This window comes from Stegodyphus dumicola, chromosome 7, assembly GCF_044657685.1.
Source record: "Stegodyphus dumicola isolate Sdum_Otavi_A_Nest chromosome 7, ASM4465768v1".
NCBI classification, from domain to species: Eukaryota; Metazoa; Arthropoda; class Arachnida; order Araneae; family Eresidae; genus Stegodyphus; species Stegodyphus dumicola.
The window spans coordinates 91,230,368-91,249,179 of NC_140774.1; the positions used below are offsets into that span (position 1 = coordinate 91,230,368).

At 31.3% G+C, this 18,812-nt stretch overlaps 1 protein-coding gene across 2 annotated transcripts in view; it reads left to right on the top strand.

Moving 5' to 3' along the window:
• Positions 1–321: 321 nt before the first annotated feature.
• The window catches only part of LOC118203846 (methionyl-tRNA formyltransferase, mitochondrial), a 51,489-nt gene continuing 32,998 nt past the window's right edge, over positions 322–18,812 (top strand). Inside the window, exons 1-3 of one of the 2 annotated variants that reach the window (XM_035376149.2) lie at positions 322–589; positions 10,343–10,397; positions 14,187–14,335. In XM_035376149.2, coding sequence (XP_035232040.1) covers positions 390–589; positions 10,343–10,397; positions 14,187–14,335 — 404 coding nt within the window. In that variant the 5' untranslated portion in view covers positions 322–389. The remainder of the gene's footprint in view (positions 590–10,342; positions 10,398–14,186; positions 14,336–18,812) is intronic. The other variant, XM_035376140.2, reaches the window with a different exon arrangement.

Below are 18,812 nucleotides of genomic sequence, written 5' to 3' on the forward strand. Positions count from 1 at the left end.
GTAGAGGATATTCGCGAAAATTTTTCTTAAATAAATGAACGTTTTCTGAAAGAAATCTTTGAAAATTTAGGAGCTCTTCTAAAATCCTGCCTCCATCGTACGTGATCACAGCGCCCTCGTCTCCTCTGTTTTCTTTGAATTAAAGATAAGCCTCAGCTCACAGTTGTCACACTCACAACTTCACAGTTTTAAAGGAAAATTCTGAATCAAGATTAAACTGCATTTATTTCCAATTTATTTTTCTTTATTTTTTTTCTATTATTTTTTAATAAACCGCATTCTCCATCTGGCAAATAATTTCGTTTTACCTATTGGCAATACCGTCAGTTTTGTTTACAAATGTTCTCGTTTGTTGATGTTTTCGTTGCAGACCTGTATTTCGATATGTTATGCGTATTACTGCCATGAAAATGATAGCAGTAGGGGGATTTCATAGAGCTAAATTAATTAAAAAAGTTAGGTTAAAAATCTACCAACCATTATTTAGATTGTTTTGTACTAATTTAAATTCTTTGAAAGCGTATAAAGTTTTATTTTACGGTACTGATGCACTATCTGAAGTAACTTTGAATGCTTTAAACAATAACAGGTATATTATTTTTTGCCATTATTTTCTTCTATATAATTTCCATCGTATATGAGTAATATATTTTATTGTAATAAGTGAAACCCATTTGCACAGATTTTTGGCTTCCATTGTTACCACTTGGTCACCTTTAAATTTTAAGTATTTGGCGTTTACAAATTTTACGTTATTTTGGCTTGCGTAGCGTGATTTTTTGTGCCAAAAATCGCCGCTACGCAAATCAAAATAATAAGACAAAGAACTGCACAAACTCGGTATCCATGTACACTTCGACCTATTGTCACATAAAAAAACATCCCACGATTGCACAAAAATGGCATTGTGGACTCCTTTGACTGTACCCGTGTACACATCGACCTATTTTCACTTAAAAAAAATATCAGAGAATTGCACAAACTAGTCTAAATCGCCGCTACACAAAGCCAAAATAAAAAGACAGAGAAATGCGCAAACTCTGTATCCATGTACACATGACATATTTTCACTCAAAAAAACATAGGTTGATCTTTGGATTATGGTAACTTGGCGAAAATTTGGCGACCAACTCTGCTACAGCAACCCTCTATTTTTTTCTTCGTCGCCATTTTGTCTTCACGAAGTAAAGACATGTTTCTTTTCTTTTTATTTACTCAACACTTTTTCCAACAATCTGCTAGCTGAATTACACTTATGCTAGAAATTTTATGGAACAAAACTGTTTAATCATGACAAATATTCACTGCAAAATTGGGAAAAAGTGCACAATACCATACTCCTTACACGTTTTTCAAAATAACACATACACATAAACCATGTACACGCCGACTTATTTTTACTTAAAAAAACATCCCAGAATTACACAAAAATGGCATTGCGCACACTCTTCACTATATCCATGTACACTGCTTTTTTCTCATAAATTAGAAAAATTTCACGAAAATACATGACAATTTTCTGAATTTTAAACCCGGTAAAAAGAACATATATAAAATTACCTGATCGCGAAAAAGTATATACCCTTTCCAAATATGAACATTTCCACATATAAAATAAATAAAATATCCAAAAACTTTTACCTCTAAATCATCTATTATATTATACACGTCACCAATGAATTCATATTGCAAGCATTACAATTACTTAGTGTCAAATATTTAAATTATTTCCATGCACGTTTACTTCAACTTAAACGTACACCAAATTCCTACAAACATAAAATTCACAAAATAAGTATCATTTAATTAAAATATCACTAAACCATGTACACATCGACTTATTTTTACTTAAAAAAACATCCCAGAATTGCACAAAAATGGCATTACGCACACTCTTCACTATATCCACGTACACTGCTTTTTTCTCATAAATTAGAAAAATTTCACGAAAATGCATAACAATTTTCTGAATCTTTAAACTCGGCAAAAAGAACATATATGAAATTACCTGATCGCGAAAAAGTATATACCCTTTCCAAATATGAACATTTCCCCATATAAAATAAATAAAATATCCAAAAATTTTTATCTCTACATTATCTATTAGATTACAAACTAATTCATACCGCTCTAACTAATTCATACCTAACTAATTAATTCATACCACAAACATTACAAATGGTTACTAATACTTAGTGTCAAATATTTAAATTATTTCCATGCACATTTACGCAAATTACTTTACTTCCACCTTACATTTAGAACAATGCATAAAAATAATATCCTCAAATAATTAAAAATACTAACTTACCTATTCTTCTTCAGAATCTTGATTACGTGTCCGATAAACTTTTCTTATTTCTGTTTCAGGATCTTTAAAATCATACTTATAGTTCACACCAAGGTACCAGGTAAAATAAATAACTTAATAAAACGTCTTTACTTCTATCTCGCACAACCTTAAAGAAACACTTATTACTACCCCTTTCAATCCCACTAAATACCCATTTCGAATTCACTTTAGTTAGGGCCATGGGATCCAAAAATTAACGAACACTGTTTCACACAACACAGAATAAAGCCAAATACAAAATTTCCAGATTTTTTTCCGATTTGCCCCCTTTTCTGATTAAAGAACCGTAATTCGTCCATTAATATCACATGACATATCCCATGATCTCTCATTTCCCTCATACAAAATAATGCGTAATCGGAACTGAGTACTGCTCACATTATTACTAAAGTCCCAGGTAGTAACCTTTATCGCCTCCAAAATGTCGCCAAGTTACCAGTTACCATATTCTAAAGATCAGCCAAGCATAATTTCATCTCGTTGGTTGTTCATTCGTAATTTTCTATAATGAATGATGCCTTTTCTTTGAAAATATTCTCGGTAAAGTGCAGAATCGATCACTTATTTGTTTGCCGCTTTTTACAAGGGTTAAAATCAATTTGATTTTTGTCAATTTTCTTTCACTTTTTAAGTGAAAATAGGTCGATGTGTACATAAATAAAGCCAAGGGTGTGTGCAGTGCCATTTTTGTGCAATTCTGGGATTTTTTTTTAAGTGAAAATAAGTCGATGTGCACATGGATGCCGAGTATGTGCAATTCTTAAAAACGCGTCAAGCAGTGGGTGATTTTGCATTTTACCTAAAATTCTATTGCCGACTTTTTGTCATGGGCAATTCACAAATTGTTAAATCCATAGGATATTAAAAAAGGATTTAAAAATTAAACTAGTATATTTCAATGGCGTCTTAAGAAATATAGAACTATATAAACTTACGCAATCTGAAATCAGCGCGTACGCTAGATTTGGAGCACTGTTGAATGGACGCGTTTGCTAGATTTGGTGCTTTTGTGCATACATTTTTGCTGCAATTTTTTACAGTCCTCAAAACGTAATAGTACCTTACCTCTAAATTATCTATTATATTATAAATGTCACCAACGAATTCATACCGCAAACATTACAAATGGTTACAAATACTTAGTGTCAAATATTTAAATTATTTCCATGCACGTTTACTTCAACTGAAACGTATACCAAATTGCTATAAACATAAAATTCACAAAATAACTATCATTTAATTAAAATATCACTAAACAATGTACACGTCAACTTATTTTTACTTAAAAAAACATCCCAGAATTGCACAAAAATGGCATTGCGCACACTCTTCACTATATCCATGTACACTGCTTTTTTCTCATAAATTAGAAAAATTTCACGAAAATGCATAAAAATACTCAACGTATTCTACTCAAACATATTCCAAAATACTACAAACATATAACTCACAAAAGCACGATCATAAAATTAAAATATAATTAATTAAAAAACACTACTCAAAATATAAATAAGCACATACATTAAATTGATAAAAATTAGCTTACAATCCTAATTACTTTAAACTAATTCATTGCGAATAACAATTTTCCAATAATACCACATTAATTTATTTATTCCTTACATTTATTCCTTACATGCATAAAAATAATATCCTCAAATGATTAAAAATACTAACTTATCTAATCTTCTTCACAATCTTGATTGCATGGCGATAAACTTTTCTTATAGATTCAATAATCCAGTAGTCAACTCGCAGTCTATTCACCCACTAATAAAAAATTAATAAAATTTCACCCATACTCAAACGACTTTCAGCAAACCACATACCCTTCCTTACACACCGTTTCACAAAATGTCCATTTTCACCAGATTTGCACCGCCATTCAAACTTATCTGTAATATCTTTCCTTTCACACAATCTCATTTCATTCCCACATGTTGGACATTCATACTTATCCGCAATTAATCCTACACTCATACACCATTCAAGCAATTCTTTTGGATTGCTTGAATGGTAATGAGAGTAACACTTAGGTAGTCTCTGGAATTAATTTGAAATCTTTATCATCATATTTTCTTTGCCGTATGAAGTATAAAAAATGTTTTGCTAAACGATACACAAAATATTTTCCTCATTGCTAGCCAAACTCAAAGAGGAATGAATAAAATCTCTAAAACAATAGGATATACAGTGCGAAGTCCGTAATCCGGACTCGCTGGGACTTTGGCGGTTTCGGATTAGGGGTTTTTCCGAATTATTTGTCATGAATTTAAATCTGGTAAGATGGCATGCAGAAATTATACAATTAAAAATATGAAATCGTAATTTATGAAATAAAGAGCAATTATGATCTAAAAGGTATCAAATTTCAAAAAAAAAAAAAAAAAAAAAGCTTAATATTTATTTTTTTACTTTATTAAACATTTCTTTTAACGCATGCATGGGTAAAGCATACATTATGCATAGTCAAAATTAGAAAATTGCAACCAGAAAATGATTTGATGTGTATTCCTGATATTTATAATGACGAGGAAATTGATTAATATATCAAAGTACATCGAGATGAAATACTACACTTAGTAAGGAATTATAAGCAAAAAAAAAAAAAAATCTGTCCTGAAGATGAGGATAGTGCTGACAGATCAACTTCCAGTTCATTGCGCATCGCGACATTCCCCCCCCCCCCCCCCCACAGAGCAACATGAAATTGTTAGAGAAACAAATTATTAAGCCAAGCTGTTTTGATTACGCAAATAATATCGTGCTAAGTAGAAAAAAATGTGGTTCATTTAGACTATGTTTGGACTTAAACAACACTTAAAACCTGGTGAATCCCTTTCCAAATATTTAATTGCCATGAGTGAAATAGCCAGTGGCGATTCTGTTGATGATTCATCAATTCTTGATTATGTAATCAATGGGATACCCAATCAGAGTAGTAAAAAAAATATTTTGTATGGGTGTAAAACTATTTCTGAATTCTAAGAGAAATTAAAAATTTATGAGAAAATCCACGTTCCAGATACGAAGAATAAGGGTTATTCAAGTACTAACTAACACACAAAATAAAGCATGCGCTATACTTAATAAGAGTAACGAACCAAGGTATTATAATTGTGGAAGTATAGGGCGTGTAATGTATGCGCATTCATAAAGCATACAAAAAAAAAGTTTGTGGCTTTGAGGTCCGGATTATAGATCATTCCGGATAATGGACATCTGGATTACGCTATACAGGTCAGTTTGATGCCAACGGTTCGTCGCCAGCGTTTTGATGTGTGGTCAATTCGACACGAGGTCGTTTCGACGCCATACTTTTTTTGCTTTTGTTAGACACCATACTTTTCGTATTTTTATTTATTTTTAGAATAAGTTTGCTTCATCATTCAAATAAATTTGGTGTCATCATCATTTGGTGTTTCACACCCCACATTATGGGAATTCATAGATGGTCTCAGGCATGTTCAAAAATCAGTTGATCAATGTTACGAACAATTTGTACGTGAAGATGAACCGCCGTACAAGCGGAATAGGTATCTGCGAGCTGATATAAGAATTAAAGTAATAGTTGAAGATTTTGAAAATCAAGAAATAATGGAATACCTGAAAGGTGTGGTGCATAATTTTGCAATGGATTAGTATAATAACAGTTCTGTGATGTAATCTTATTTATCTGTAATTATATTTGTCTGCAATATTATATAACTACTTTGTAACCATATGTTTATTTACCATTTGTGTATTTTGCCTTTTTGATGCTGTTTTGTTAAATAAATAAATAAAAAAAAAAACCTCCCTCATGTCCGGGGGCCTTGACGTTGGCGAGGGGGCTTCTCACTAATCTGGGACACAAACAAAAATCTAGAACACTTTCACACATGTATTTATTTCAAATATGCATGCAAACAATCGCTAATTCAATAAATAAAAATCAGTTATATTACTTCATATTTATTCTAAAAATAAATAAAAATATGAAAAAAAAAATTATGGCGTCGAACCGTCGGCGTCGAAACGACCTGCTTCGCAGATTACGGACTTTGTACTGTATATCCCCATAATGCCAAAAATAAGACAAAAGTATTCAGAAACATCGAAGACATCCCCATGTGTTTATATCAGCTGATGCAGTTAATAGCCAGCTCTTTTTATTTATGTTACTCAACCTAAGATTTCTGCTCTGATTTTGAAACAAAACGCCAAAAATAAAAAATACTGTGGTGAAATGTAGGTCAGTATTCTCCATTCTCGATGAAAACCACCATAACAGACATAGGACTAAATTTAGTGACAAAAAAGATATGAACATTCTGTTTAAAACTTCATATGTTGTACATCCATCCTAACATTGGATTTAAATGGTGATTCATATATGACACACCCAACTGTTTGACACAGTTGGGGGCTGAAATGTGATACACCTGTTCCGTTAGGGCTAATCATAAAACATAGATGCCGGTACAAAAGAAATACATTAAAACATAAAATATATTTACAATCTTAATACAAAATTGCAGTTTCAGTACAAAGAATGTAAAATAAAATAAGAAATATATGTAGATAACACCATTTATGGGTGAGTACTTAGTATGATCATGGGATACTTATGTTACAAGGGGACTTTAAGTTGGGATTATGCTATTTTTGCTCTGTCTGAGTTTTATATGAAACTGGTATGCCAGTTGCAGTAATAGGCTCATAACTGTGCTATATTGAACTGTTCATGCATTTTAATATTCCTGTTAACCGCCCATATGGAGAAGTGGTTAGTGACTCTTACTACTGTACCAGCTTGGGTTCGAATCCTGGAGAAGGCATGAATGTAAACTGCCTGTCCCTTCACAGAAGGTAATAGTGGCCACTTGTTAGGTGCCTCCATAATAAAATGACCACCACTTCTCTCCAAAAGTAAGAGTAGTCCTAAGTAGGGGTTAAAGTCTAAAATGACTAGTTCCCGCTATTAAAAAAAAAATTGTGACATATTAGGGACTGTCTGAATCTTAGCAGACTATTTTAGAAGGTTTAAGAGCATTCCTATTAATTCAGCAAGAATATGTTCACACATGACAGGCATAATAGAACATAGGAGGGAATATGGTTTTGTAACTTATTGTCAATTGAGAGAATGCTACTTTGGGGAATTAGGGGCATAGAGGAGCTTCACAGGCTCAAAACCTGTTGGATGAGGTAAAAATTTTCTTGTTTTCAAAGTAAGTATTATGAATCGAGAGTTTTTAAAGTGTGTTATTCTTTTTTTAGCTGTAATTTTATTGAAATAGCTAGCCACGAAAGTCTTATATTTAGAGAAATTTCATCACTCTGCTTCTTAAAAAGAAAAGATGCAGCACCCTAAACAGAAGAGGGTACTTATATATTATTACAACCACTTTGGTGAGTTTTTCAGAAGAAAAGCTACTTACTGGGAGCAAGTTGCCGATTTTTGTGTTATTTTCAAAAAGGATTCACAAACCATTGATATTTATACTCAGTAAACATTACCGACATACCAAAATAGAAATTTTAATTATTAAATAAAATTTATGTGGTACATTTAAAAGAATAAAATTTTACAATTTAAGAAGAATCACAGCTTTTGAGATATCCTCTGTATTGTTTTCCTTGTTCTCCCTGTGTATACAACAATCTGTTTTCACTTAAAAAGCATCAGAAAATTGCAGAAACAAGGCATTACCTTGCCATTGTGCATTGGCTGTATGCCAGCCTATCTCATCATTGCTCTCTTTAGCCATTTTTGAGATGAAATGCTGTATCCCTGCAGAAATTTTGGTGCAGTTTCTTTCTTTGCTGCCATATTATACAAGTGCTTATTTTAAATTAAAAGCATTCTGGCAATTTGTGTATAAAAACTGTTGGAACTTGAACTGCAACAAAAAGCATGTATGCAAGAATGTCGGCATTGCTTGACTGAAGAATTGTTATGCACCCAGTTGCCTGAGGAATGGTTACCTGCATGGTTGCCAGAATTTGGCATATTCTAAAAATTTAGCGACTTCTATTACGGTGGCTGCGATAAATACCCAGAAAATTTCTCCCGATTCCTCACACGCATTCAAGTTTCATTATCATAGTACTAATAAGAATTTTGACAATATATTTCCTGTATAATGTTTTGTTTTAAGTTAAAATTATCGGTACTTACGTATTATCGCAACCAGGTTGGCGCAATATGTAAGTTTGAGTAAAAAAGTATGAATAGAAAGAAAATATACATTTATTAATTACAGATAATTTTTAATACAGTTTTTTATATTATTTTGTTTTAAAATATAAAATAGCAATTAAACCCTTCCGGTTTCAAATTTGAATAAGTTGCAGAATTATTTTTTCGGCGGAAATCTTTTCGCTATTGCTTTTAGCACTGATTGAAAACCATCTTCGCCATTAACAGCTTGAGCTTGGCACCATATAAATTCGATAAGGTATGAATCAAGATGATGACAGGCTGTTCCTCTCTGTTTTTTGTTGCGCCATTTGGCTGAGCCCCTTATGCGCTCTACATGTTGTGTGTGAATGCCCGTGTTGGGATCCACAAAGTTATATTTGTGATTAACAGTTCCATGCAGAAATTCAGCATTTTTGAACTCACTTGTATTGTATTCTTTCCAGCAATCCGAATAAATGATGCTTCCTTCCTTGATATTTTCGCAAATTGTTTCCATGAGGGTAACGGCGCTTCTGTTAGGTACAGTAACCCAAAAACGTCTCTTTCTTTTCTCGGCAAATTCCGCCGAAAACGCTGTGGTAGTACACGCCCAGTGTTATTTTTTCTTTTTACAAATAAACTTTCGTCTATTTCTACACACGTAGGGTTGCCGTAAGTAGGGTTGCCAAATTTGGCGATTTATGCGAATTTTCGCCTGGTTGCGTTAATACGTAAGTACCAAATTGCCTCTTATTGCATCTGAGGTATTCACTTATTTGTATTTATTTTGAATATTATATTGCTTTATGTAATTTTCATTTCTGTAATGATGTTAAATTATCTGAGCAAAATCAATTGTTAAATAAATATATTGTTGTTAATTTTAGGTACAGTTTAATGGTTCTGATAGTATTGAACTTAATACATTAATTATTAAATAAATATTTTTACTTATATATATCCACACAACAGTATTTAAAGATCGAATACTTGTATACATTATGAATTAAATTCATGGCCAAGTAATTTACTGGCTGGTCATTAATGAGACTTGATAAACAAAACATGCACATTTATTAGCATGTGCATTCCATGTATTTCTTAGTCTTTGCAGTGGTTAAAAACAATTTAAATTGTAATAATAATAAAAAAATACATCTAGTATTTTTTTATTATTATTATTATTTACAGACTTACAGACATATACACATTTCGAGAGCATTTGTAAAATAGCATATCTTTAGAATTTCCGTTAGACAGTCTCATGTGCTGGAGATAAAAATATTTCTTCCCTACAGTGTTGTCACTGCTGTCTTTGAAATTGTTGACTTTTTTAGTCAAAAATTCATTAAAGTTTTACAAAATATAAAGAAAAAAAAAACTAAAACAAATTCCAAATTCGAGCTTCCAGGTGCTTAAATTCGAGTGGAGAACTACATTATTCAAAATTTGATGGTTCTAGGTACTGTTGTTTTTTCACAATATTAGAAACATACATTCAGGCAGAATCTTCATTATTTAGTTTCTTTAAATATAATACAGGGTGATAATATTTGGTGGCAACAATTTTAAAAGTGATACATTGTAATTAAGTGATTCAATGCAAAAAGCTGTTTCAAGACTAATAGCCCTGCTGGGCTAATGCCCCTTTTGGCTACTAATTTCTAATTCATTGTTTTTAATAAAATATTTTTTTTAATTTAATTATATTTCTGTGGAAAGGACATGCATTTTCTAATTAAGATTATAAATTTCGTATGTAAAGTTAGTAGTAAACAGTATTACTTTAATAATATTGTGATGATAAAATTTATGTTTTTTAGATTGTCACCAAGTCCTTCAAAAGTTGTGAAAAGCTTAGATATTGTTTGTATCAAGGTACTGTCTGATTATTATTTTTCTCAGTGTAAAAGTAAATTATGTAGCATGTATATAAAAAGCAGCAGTTAGCTTAGTGTTTTCTAGTGAAATGTTAAGGGTATACTTATATATTGATGATATAATTTGCATTTGAGCATAACTTCTGTTAATAAGTTTCACTGGCCAGCATGGGTGAAAGAGTAGATGCAGATAACTGTGTCATTAGTTTTCCTTTTTTTTTCCAGTAAGCAATTTCTAATATCAATAAACAATTAATTATCAATTTTAATGCATTTTTTATAATTAATGTGATCTTGATTATGTCATTCAGTTGCCGATACATATTTAGTTGTCAATCCCTTTTAAAATTTCATCAACTCCAAGGGTCTTTACCGACCCTGTTGGGAATCCCTGTCTTAGAGGATCATATTGTGTCTTGAAAATGATTATTCATAATTATAAATATGTATTTTAGAGGACAATATATATTTCAGGGAGAAGTTGCAATGATCTTAATGCTGATAATTTATGTAAAATTATTGACATGCAGTAAAACTCAAAAAGAGTAAAAAGCAAATTTAATAATTACACATATAGCAATTGTTTTTAATCCTTAACATAATTTTTATTAGAATTTATTCATTTCTTTTGCCAGATGTTACAATGCTAATTAGTCTTTTTGTGATTTATCAGTGAATTTTTTCATATTTTTGTGAGATAATCCATTTTTTTTACTAGAGTAAATAAACTTTTGGTCTTTTGAAATTTGCTTTAACATGGTAGGGCTGTGTTTTACCAAGGTGTGATATTTTTATTTCTGTATTAATTGATGAAATTTTATAAATAACTTTCTTGTCCTTGGCAGTTCGTACTGATAATTCTGTAGATTTAAACCAGAATACTGAATTTAAGTAGTAGTATATGTTTTTGTGTCATGCATGGAGATATTATATCTGTTTTTTGTCTCAAATGGGATGGTTTGAATCTCACATGCTTTTGGTAAAAACCTTGATTGAACAGCTAAAAATTACATTCAAATTTGCCTAACCATGGTCATGAAATTATTATGAATGAAAAGCCATGAAACCTTTCATTTCATCCACAGTTTTTACAAATTTTAAAGCCAATGAGCAAGCCTATAAATAACAAGAAGGATTCTTTATGAAAGTTCCAGTGCCTCCTGTTTTGGTTGTAATTTATGTGCAACATGTCGAAAATTTTCTTAAAAGTTCTCCTAAAAGCTCATTTTAGGAATAGGTATATCAATGATATTTTTGCCCAATAAAAATATTCAGTAAATTCAAAGCACTTTTTTTTTCATTTAGCTCAGAAAATTTTCCTAAATTACAGTTTACAGTTAATAAAGAAATCAGTAGGATCATTCAGTTCTTAGGTGCCTTTATCTTTAGAACTAAATTTTATACTAATTATATGCTGAGGAATTCTCTTCTACACCTAAACTTTTTAAAAATAGATATAAGAACATTTTACAATTTTGCATTTAGCATTACTATAGAGTTTTACATTTTACATTTAGCAGCACACAATAAATATGCACTCAACTTTGTTCATAAACTTAACAATAAAATAAAAAGACAAATTTCTGCATTTACTTCAGAAAAAAATAAAATTGCTATAGATACAACAGCCAAACTGAAGTAAATTCATTTGAATATTGCCTTGCTATCCTATTACCCCACAAATATACATCAGCTTAGTTTTCAAAAGATTTACCTGTAAATTAACCATAATTCTTGCTCTATCCATTTGGAAATTGTTAAGGTTGGATAGATCAGATGCCAGTACAACTAACACATCAGGTATTTTTATTATTCCTGTCCATAACAAAGAAACAAATACTAAAACTCAGTATATTGGTTTGACATGTAGAAAATTATCAAGAAGAATATCTTGGCATAAGCTAGATAGTTATAAATTCTCTGTCAGTATATATAACAATGAAAATTACTCATCCTTTGTAAAATAATTGTTAGAACATCAACAATCCCATCATGAAGATCACTTTAAAATTAGTGATGCTATCAGAATCCCCATAAGATTATGTTGCAATATAGTCCTTTCTTCAAGTCTTCCATATATGTGAATATCAATTCTCAAATAGCACTGCAACTTGTATGACAGGAACAAAAAGAGGTGATCTTGTTCAAGCCATTCATTATTCTAGCTAATGTAGCAGATGGGTTATCTGTGATGGCTCTAACCTAAGCAGTGTTTTAATGTGTAAACCAAGACATTTTTGTTTTTCAAAGTGAGTCTTTGATCCAGCACCTCTTATGAGAGCTTCCTTTGACAAGGAAACCTCAGTGGCTCCATTTGCAATGGTATCGATTCAGAGAAATCTAAAACATCATATACTAATAATATTGATTTGCTTAGTGATGCTTTCCAGTTTATTTTGGGACCAGATGATCATTTGTGTGGGTATGGAGGTCTGGTAAATAATAGAGTAGTGCCTATCAAGTGAAGTATTCCCATCACTGTATACATTAATGTCTAGTGAACCATAGCTTACCATGACAAGCTTTCTTCAGAATGTTGAAGCAGAACTGAATGATCCTACTGATTTCTTTATTAACTGTAAACTGTAATTTAGAAAAAATTTCTGAGCTAAATGAAGAAAAAAGTGCTTTGAATTTACTGAATATTTCTATTGGGCAAAAATATCATTGATATACCTATTCCTAAAATGAGCTTTTGGGAGAACTTTTAAGAAAATTTTTGACATATTGCACATAAATTACAACCAAAACAGGAGGCTCTGTAACTCTCATAAAGAATCCTTCTTGTTGTTTATAGGCTTGCTCATTGGTTTTAAAATTTGTTAAAACTGTATCTATATGAGGTACGGTAGCTTCATGTGCTCTCATTGTCAGCTAGAATTTATATGCCACAAATAGCGTTTTTTTTTTCTTTGACTGGCTTCATGTCTAGACATCTCCATAATCTGCCCACTAATCTGATCTGTTTTCTGTCAAGCTTGTATAGAATCATTTGATATGCCAGCTATAATCATGCTGCAGTATCAGGGATCTGGATCCTATTGCATAGGAAATTGAACCAACATCCAGTAGAGAGCATCAAATGTTTGACTCCCTGCTTCACTAAATTGTAGTCTGAAGCATTAAGAGTCTGTGCAGAAGATGAATGGACTGCTAAGCAGAGATCCCTTTATTAATGTTCTTCTACTGTGTTTTTACAATCATGCATATTCATTCATTTCTGTAATTGCATCAATAAAATTTCAATTAAAGTCAGTGTTTTGTTCCTTATGGACTGATTTCACTCTGTGGTATATAATTATATGTAAATATTATTTATATCCACAATTCTACTAAAAATTAAATTTCATTGTAATTATATATACAGATAGATATGGATGTGTATGTGTTTGCAATAAAAGTAAGAATTAAATGCTTTGTATGGTTTTATATAAGTATGAATTGTGCTTTTGGCTTTGAAAATGCAAAACTTCGTAAATTAAAATTTTATTATGTCCGCTGATTTATTTTTGGGCTAAAGTTTAACTATAAATGATTTTTATCATGAGTGATTTTATAATTTTTTATTTAAATATATAAATTTATATATATTTCAGAAAACATACCTCCCAACCCTTGATATCTGTCAGTTTTAAACACCTAAGTATATTTTTAATGGTCTTTCATGTTTGTGCTGACTATTATGAAAATATCATGCTATTATATTAACAGATATTAAAAATGAACATATTAAGGCTGTATTAAGCAGTATGATTTCATATTTTAACAATTCAATTTAATTCCTAAGACAGATTGCAGGGTAAGAAGATATGCAGAGTTGCATAATTTAACTGTACATACATGGCCATATGATGTTCCAGTGGGTGTTTATGATGTTGGGATTGTTGTATCATTTGGACATCTGATTCCAAGTGAAAGTATTCTTGCTTGCAAATAGTAAGTATGTTAATAGATTTTATTAACTTTAATTGCAGGTATTAGTTTAATTGAGTCTACTAGTAGCTGAATGGTTAAATTTATAAACACTGATAGTTTGGTCCAGGTTTAAAAGCTGGGTCTCTTCTTTTATCAGGACCAGATTCAGAAATGAATTTATGTATGCATGTGTATATGTGCATGTGTGCTAGACCAGGGCTGTGAAGTCGGTAGGGGAAATGGCCGACTCCGACTCCTGGAATTTTAAAGACTCCGACTCGACTCCGATTTCCTCATGTATATATAAGTATAAATATATATATATATATATAATGTAAACATTACACATGGATTACAGCTCATTTTTTAATATAAAAGAAGTAATATATGCTACAGAAAAAAAAATTGATGGCATAGCAAATTATTTATATTAATTAGCATTTATTATGAAATGGAAAAACTGGCATTAGTTACTTCTAAGAAACAGTATAGCTTCGGCAAGGGCTTCTTTGTTGGAGGGCCATAGATCCCATTTGATAAACTTCAGAGCTGAGAAGAGTCTTTCCACACTAACTTGAATAGGAGGAAGAACTGCTACTGTTAGGGCTACTTCTTTTAACTTTTCAGGATATATTTTTATAAGTAAAAGAGGTGTCTTGCAAGTGCAATCATATTTCTCTATTTCTTCAAAGGCCGTGTAGAAATCTTGTTTGTATTTTTTCATTTTTATATGTAAAGGCTCTTGGTTCTTTATTCTCATTTGCTTTGCATTAGCCTTTTCTATATTATCCAAAAATATGTCTCAAAATCTAATTCATAAGTGGAAGAGGATGATAGAGACTCAATTGCAATGTCTGCAGTTTGACTGTTCTGATTCGAATTCTCCAATTTTTCTGAGAATAATTTCATTCTTAGTGAAAGTTCATAGATGGCTTTCTTTGCCTTTTTAATTTGTTCATCATCCAAGAAAATTCAGTATTTCGGATCTACATATATTGAACCCAGCAAGATCTCATTGTCTAGCAAACTAGTTTCTCTTTTCTTCATTGAAGAAATAATTCCTTCTGCAATAAACCCTCCATTTCAGAAAGAACAAACATCCCATTCTTCCATTCTCGCCTCCTATCAATTATGCAGATTGCAACATTTTTGTGGCTATATACAGTATAGAAAGAAGAGTTTTCAATTCTGCAAGATCATTCCATAGTCTTTCTGTTACTGAAACATTAGGGTTATCTACATCTTCTAAAAATGTTCTTAATTCTAAAAACCTCTTTATCATCAAATATGTACTTCCTTATTGTGTTGCTTGATCAATAATTGCTCCTTTTCCTGCTCGCTTCCTAAGATTGTCATCAATTTTGGAAGTTCTTGCAGCTATTGCTGCTTACCTAAATTTACCAATGAGATTTGTAACTAAATGAATCAGTTTAATCACTAATGGCAAATATCACATCCATCCTCTTCCCTTCTATTTATTAGTAATATGTCAATAAAATAGAAAATAACTATTTATTAATGTATACAGTGCATAAATAAAAATAATAACTCAGCTTGTGATTAATTTTTTTCAATTCATTTTAATTTCATTTCAAATTCAAACTGTCCCACAAAAACTAGACTCAGGGTCAACGTGTTTTTAGCGACTCCAGCTCTGAATCTTTTTACTCTAAAATCTGCCCAACTCCGATTCCGACTCTATGACTCTGACTTCACAGCCCTGGTATATACACACATGTATGTATATACATATATATATACAGTATTGATTAATTGATTATATTATCTCCTAAGTTTAATTAAAGTAGAATTATTTTAAAAGTGTGCATCCATACTGGTAAGTTATATTTTGAAAGATGTTTTGAAGTAATTTGAAAGCAAAATGTTAATAATGTTTTAACGGGGACTGGAGTTAAATCATCACGAAGAATAATATTTCAATTGTAAAAGGAAAAATTAAAACATGTAATTATTGTCATTGATCGGAAATTAGTTGACTTTTCAAGGGGAACAAACCAACTCCCGTTCAATGAACAATAATTGATAAAAATACGTAAATATGAAAGTGTTTCGTCTTTACTCGAGTTATAAGTTAAAGCCAAACCGGCAATTCTAGTCAGGCCAAATATTTCCGCGAATAGTTGCTACTCAAAGAACTTATTCTCATGAAGCATTTTAGTCAATTCAATTTGGAGTAAAAATCAATTACTGTAGAGAAATCCTGTAAAACTCGAGTAACCGTCCCCGACACTATCATCTTTATGTATTTGAAAACTATATTATTTGTAGAAATTAAACATTGGAAATTGTCATCATGAAATCGAATTCAAAGTAAAGTTGAAATAAACATAGAAGATTATAACAAAGATAAATAATGCAAACTTTGTAAAAACAAATCAAAGAAAACATAAAAATAATATAGAAAATAATATAAATAAGATCAGTGAATGTACATGAAGATATAAAGGCCACAAAGGACAGCGAAAATGCCTTTTTCCTTTCTTAAATTCTTAATCATTGCGACACGACAATTAGCCAAAAATTAATTAATTTCCATTCACTAGTATTTTCAAAAAATCTTAACAGACGGTCTCTCTCAGATAAGAACTCCACAAAATACATCCCTCAAGAATTCCAAGTCCCACCCACTACCATAAATTACTTCACCCAAGTCTTACCGACTGATATTATTCAGAGCCCCTACTGCCGCTAAGAATTTTCGGACACCCTACACTTCTGAGTCAGACACGAAGAGAACACTTTGCCAACTCCCCCACTAGAAAGAATGTAAGTTACTTAATACCTTTCTGGCCTTTATATCTTCATGTACATTCACTGATCTTATTTATATTATTTTCTATATTATTTTTATATTATTTTTATGTTTTCTTTGATTTGTTTTTACAAAGTTTGCATTATTTATCTTTGTTATAATCTTCTATGTTTATTTCAACTTTACTTTGAATTCGATTTCATGATGACAATTTCCAATGTTTAATTTCTACAAATAATACAGTTAAAAGTCGTTAATTCGGACACCCATAATTTGGAATGATCTATAATCCGGACATAAAAACTAAAAACTTTCTGCGCATGCGCCGCGTTGACACATGCGCAGAGGCGTTCACGCGTGCGCGTAAGACCTTTTACGACTGCGCATATGAGTGTGCGCAAGTGCAGAATACGTTTTCGCGTGCGCATTTTATGTATAAGCTAAAATTATCTAATTATCTATTTCAGTTAATGTTGATGATTGCGTTGTTCCTTAATTTTCGAATTGCATCCGGCTTATTATTTTTTGCAGACTGTAAGAGCAATTTTATAAAAGTAAGCTTAAACTTTCGATTATATCAAATAGAATTTCCGATATATATTTGTTAATATGTAAAGGATCTAAAGCAAAGTGTGTTTTGAAATCCGAAATCTGTTTATCAATTTCACGCTGCTCGGCGGCGGGCGCGTAATGAATTGGAAGTTGATTTGTCAGCACTATCCTTATCTTCAGCGCAGATGTTTTTATTTTATTTGGCTTATAATTCCTTACCAAATGTAGTATTTCATCTCGATATGCTCCGTCTTTGATATGATTTAAAACAAGTTCCTCGTCATTATAATTCGCTTCCGATAGCGAAGAAAAGTGACAGAGGTTATTGAAAACAAAAAAATTTTGATTGACAAATTAGTCGGTGTTCTTGACACAGCAATTATAGGACTTGAACGGCGGAACTTTGTAACTGAACAAGAAATTATGTCTGTTTAATAGAATTAAAGAGGAAGTATTATCACATGAAACGAAGCAAAACTTAAACAACTTACATTGAAAGAAATGTTTAATAAAGTAAACAAATAAATATTAAGCTTTTTCTTTTTGCAAATTTTGATACCCTTTAGATCATAATTGTTCTTTATTTCATAAATTACGGTTTCATATTTTTAATTTTAGAATTTCTGCATGCCATCTTACGAGATTTAAACTGATGATCTATAATCCGGAAAAATCGATAATCCGGAATCGCCGAAGTCCCGACGAGTCCGGATTAACGACTTTTGACTGTATAACTTACCAGTATGGATGCACACTTTTAAAATAATTCTACTTTAATTAAACTTAGGAGATAATATAATCAATTAATCAATACTGTTTAGGAAATAAATTATTATTAACTAACTTTGCAGCAATTGCACAAGTAATAATAACTTGTATTCGCACTAAATGGATTTAAGTTCATACAACATATATATATACATGTGTACATGAACACATCCATCCATCCATACATTTTTGAATCTGGCCCTGATAACAGAAGAGTACCAAAAGTTGGCAAAGGGCTGCTGCATGGAATTTTTCTTTGCTTTTTCCATGTGTGTTGTGAATAAGAACCAGTTTATCTTAAAACTTCTCTGTGATTTAATATGATTTTACATAAGTAGCTACAATGTTTTCTGTATATATACTATTATATGTGAGAAGAGAGAAAAGAAATAGCTAGCAATAAAA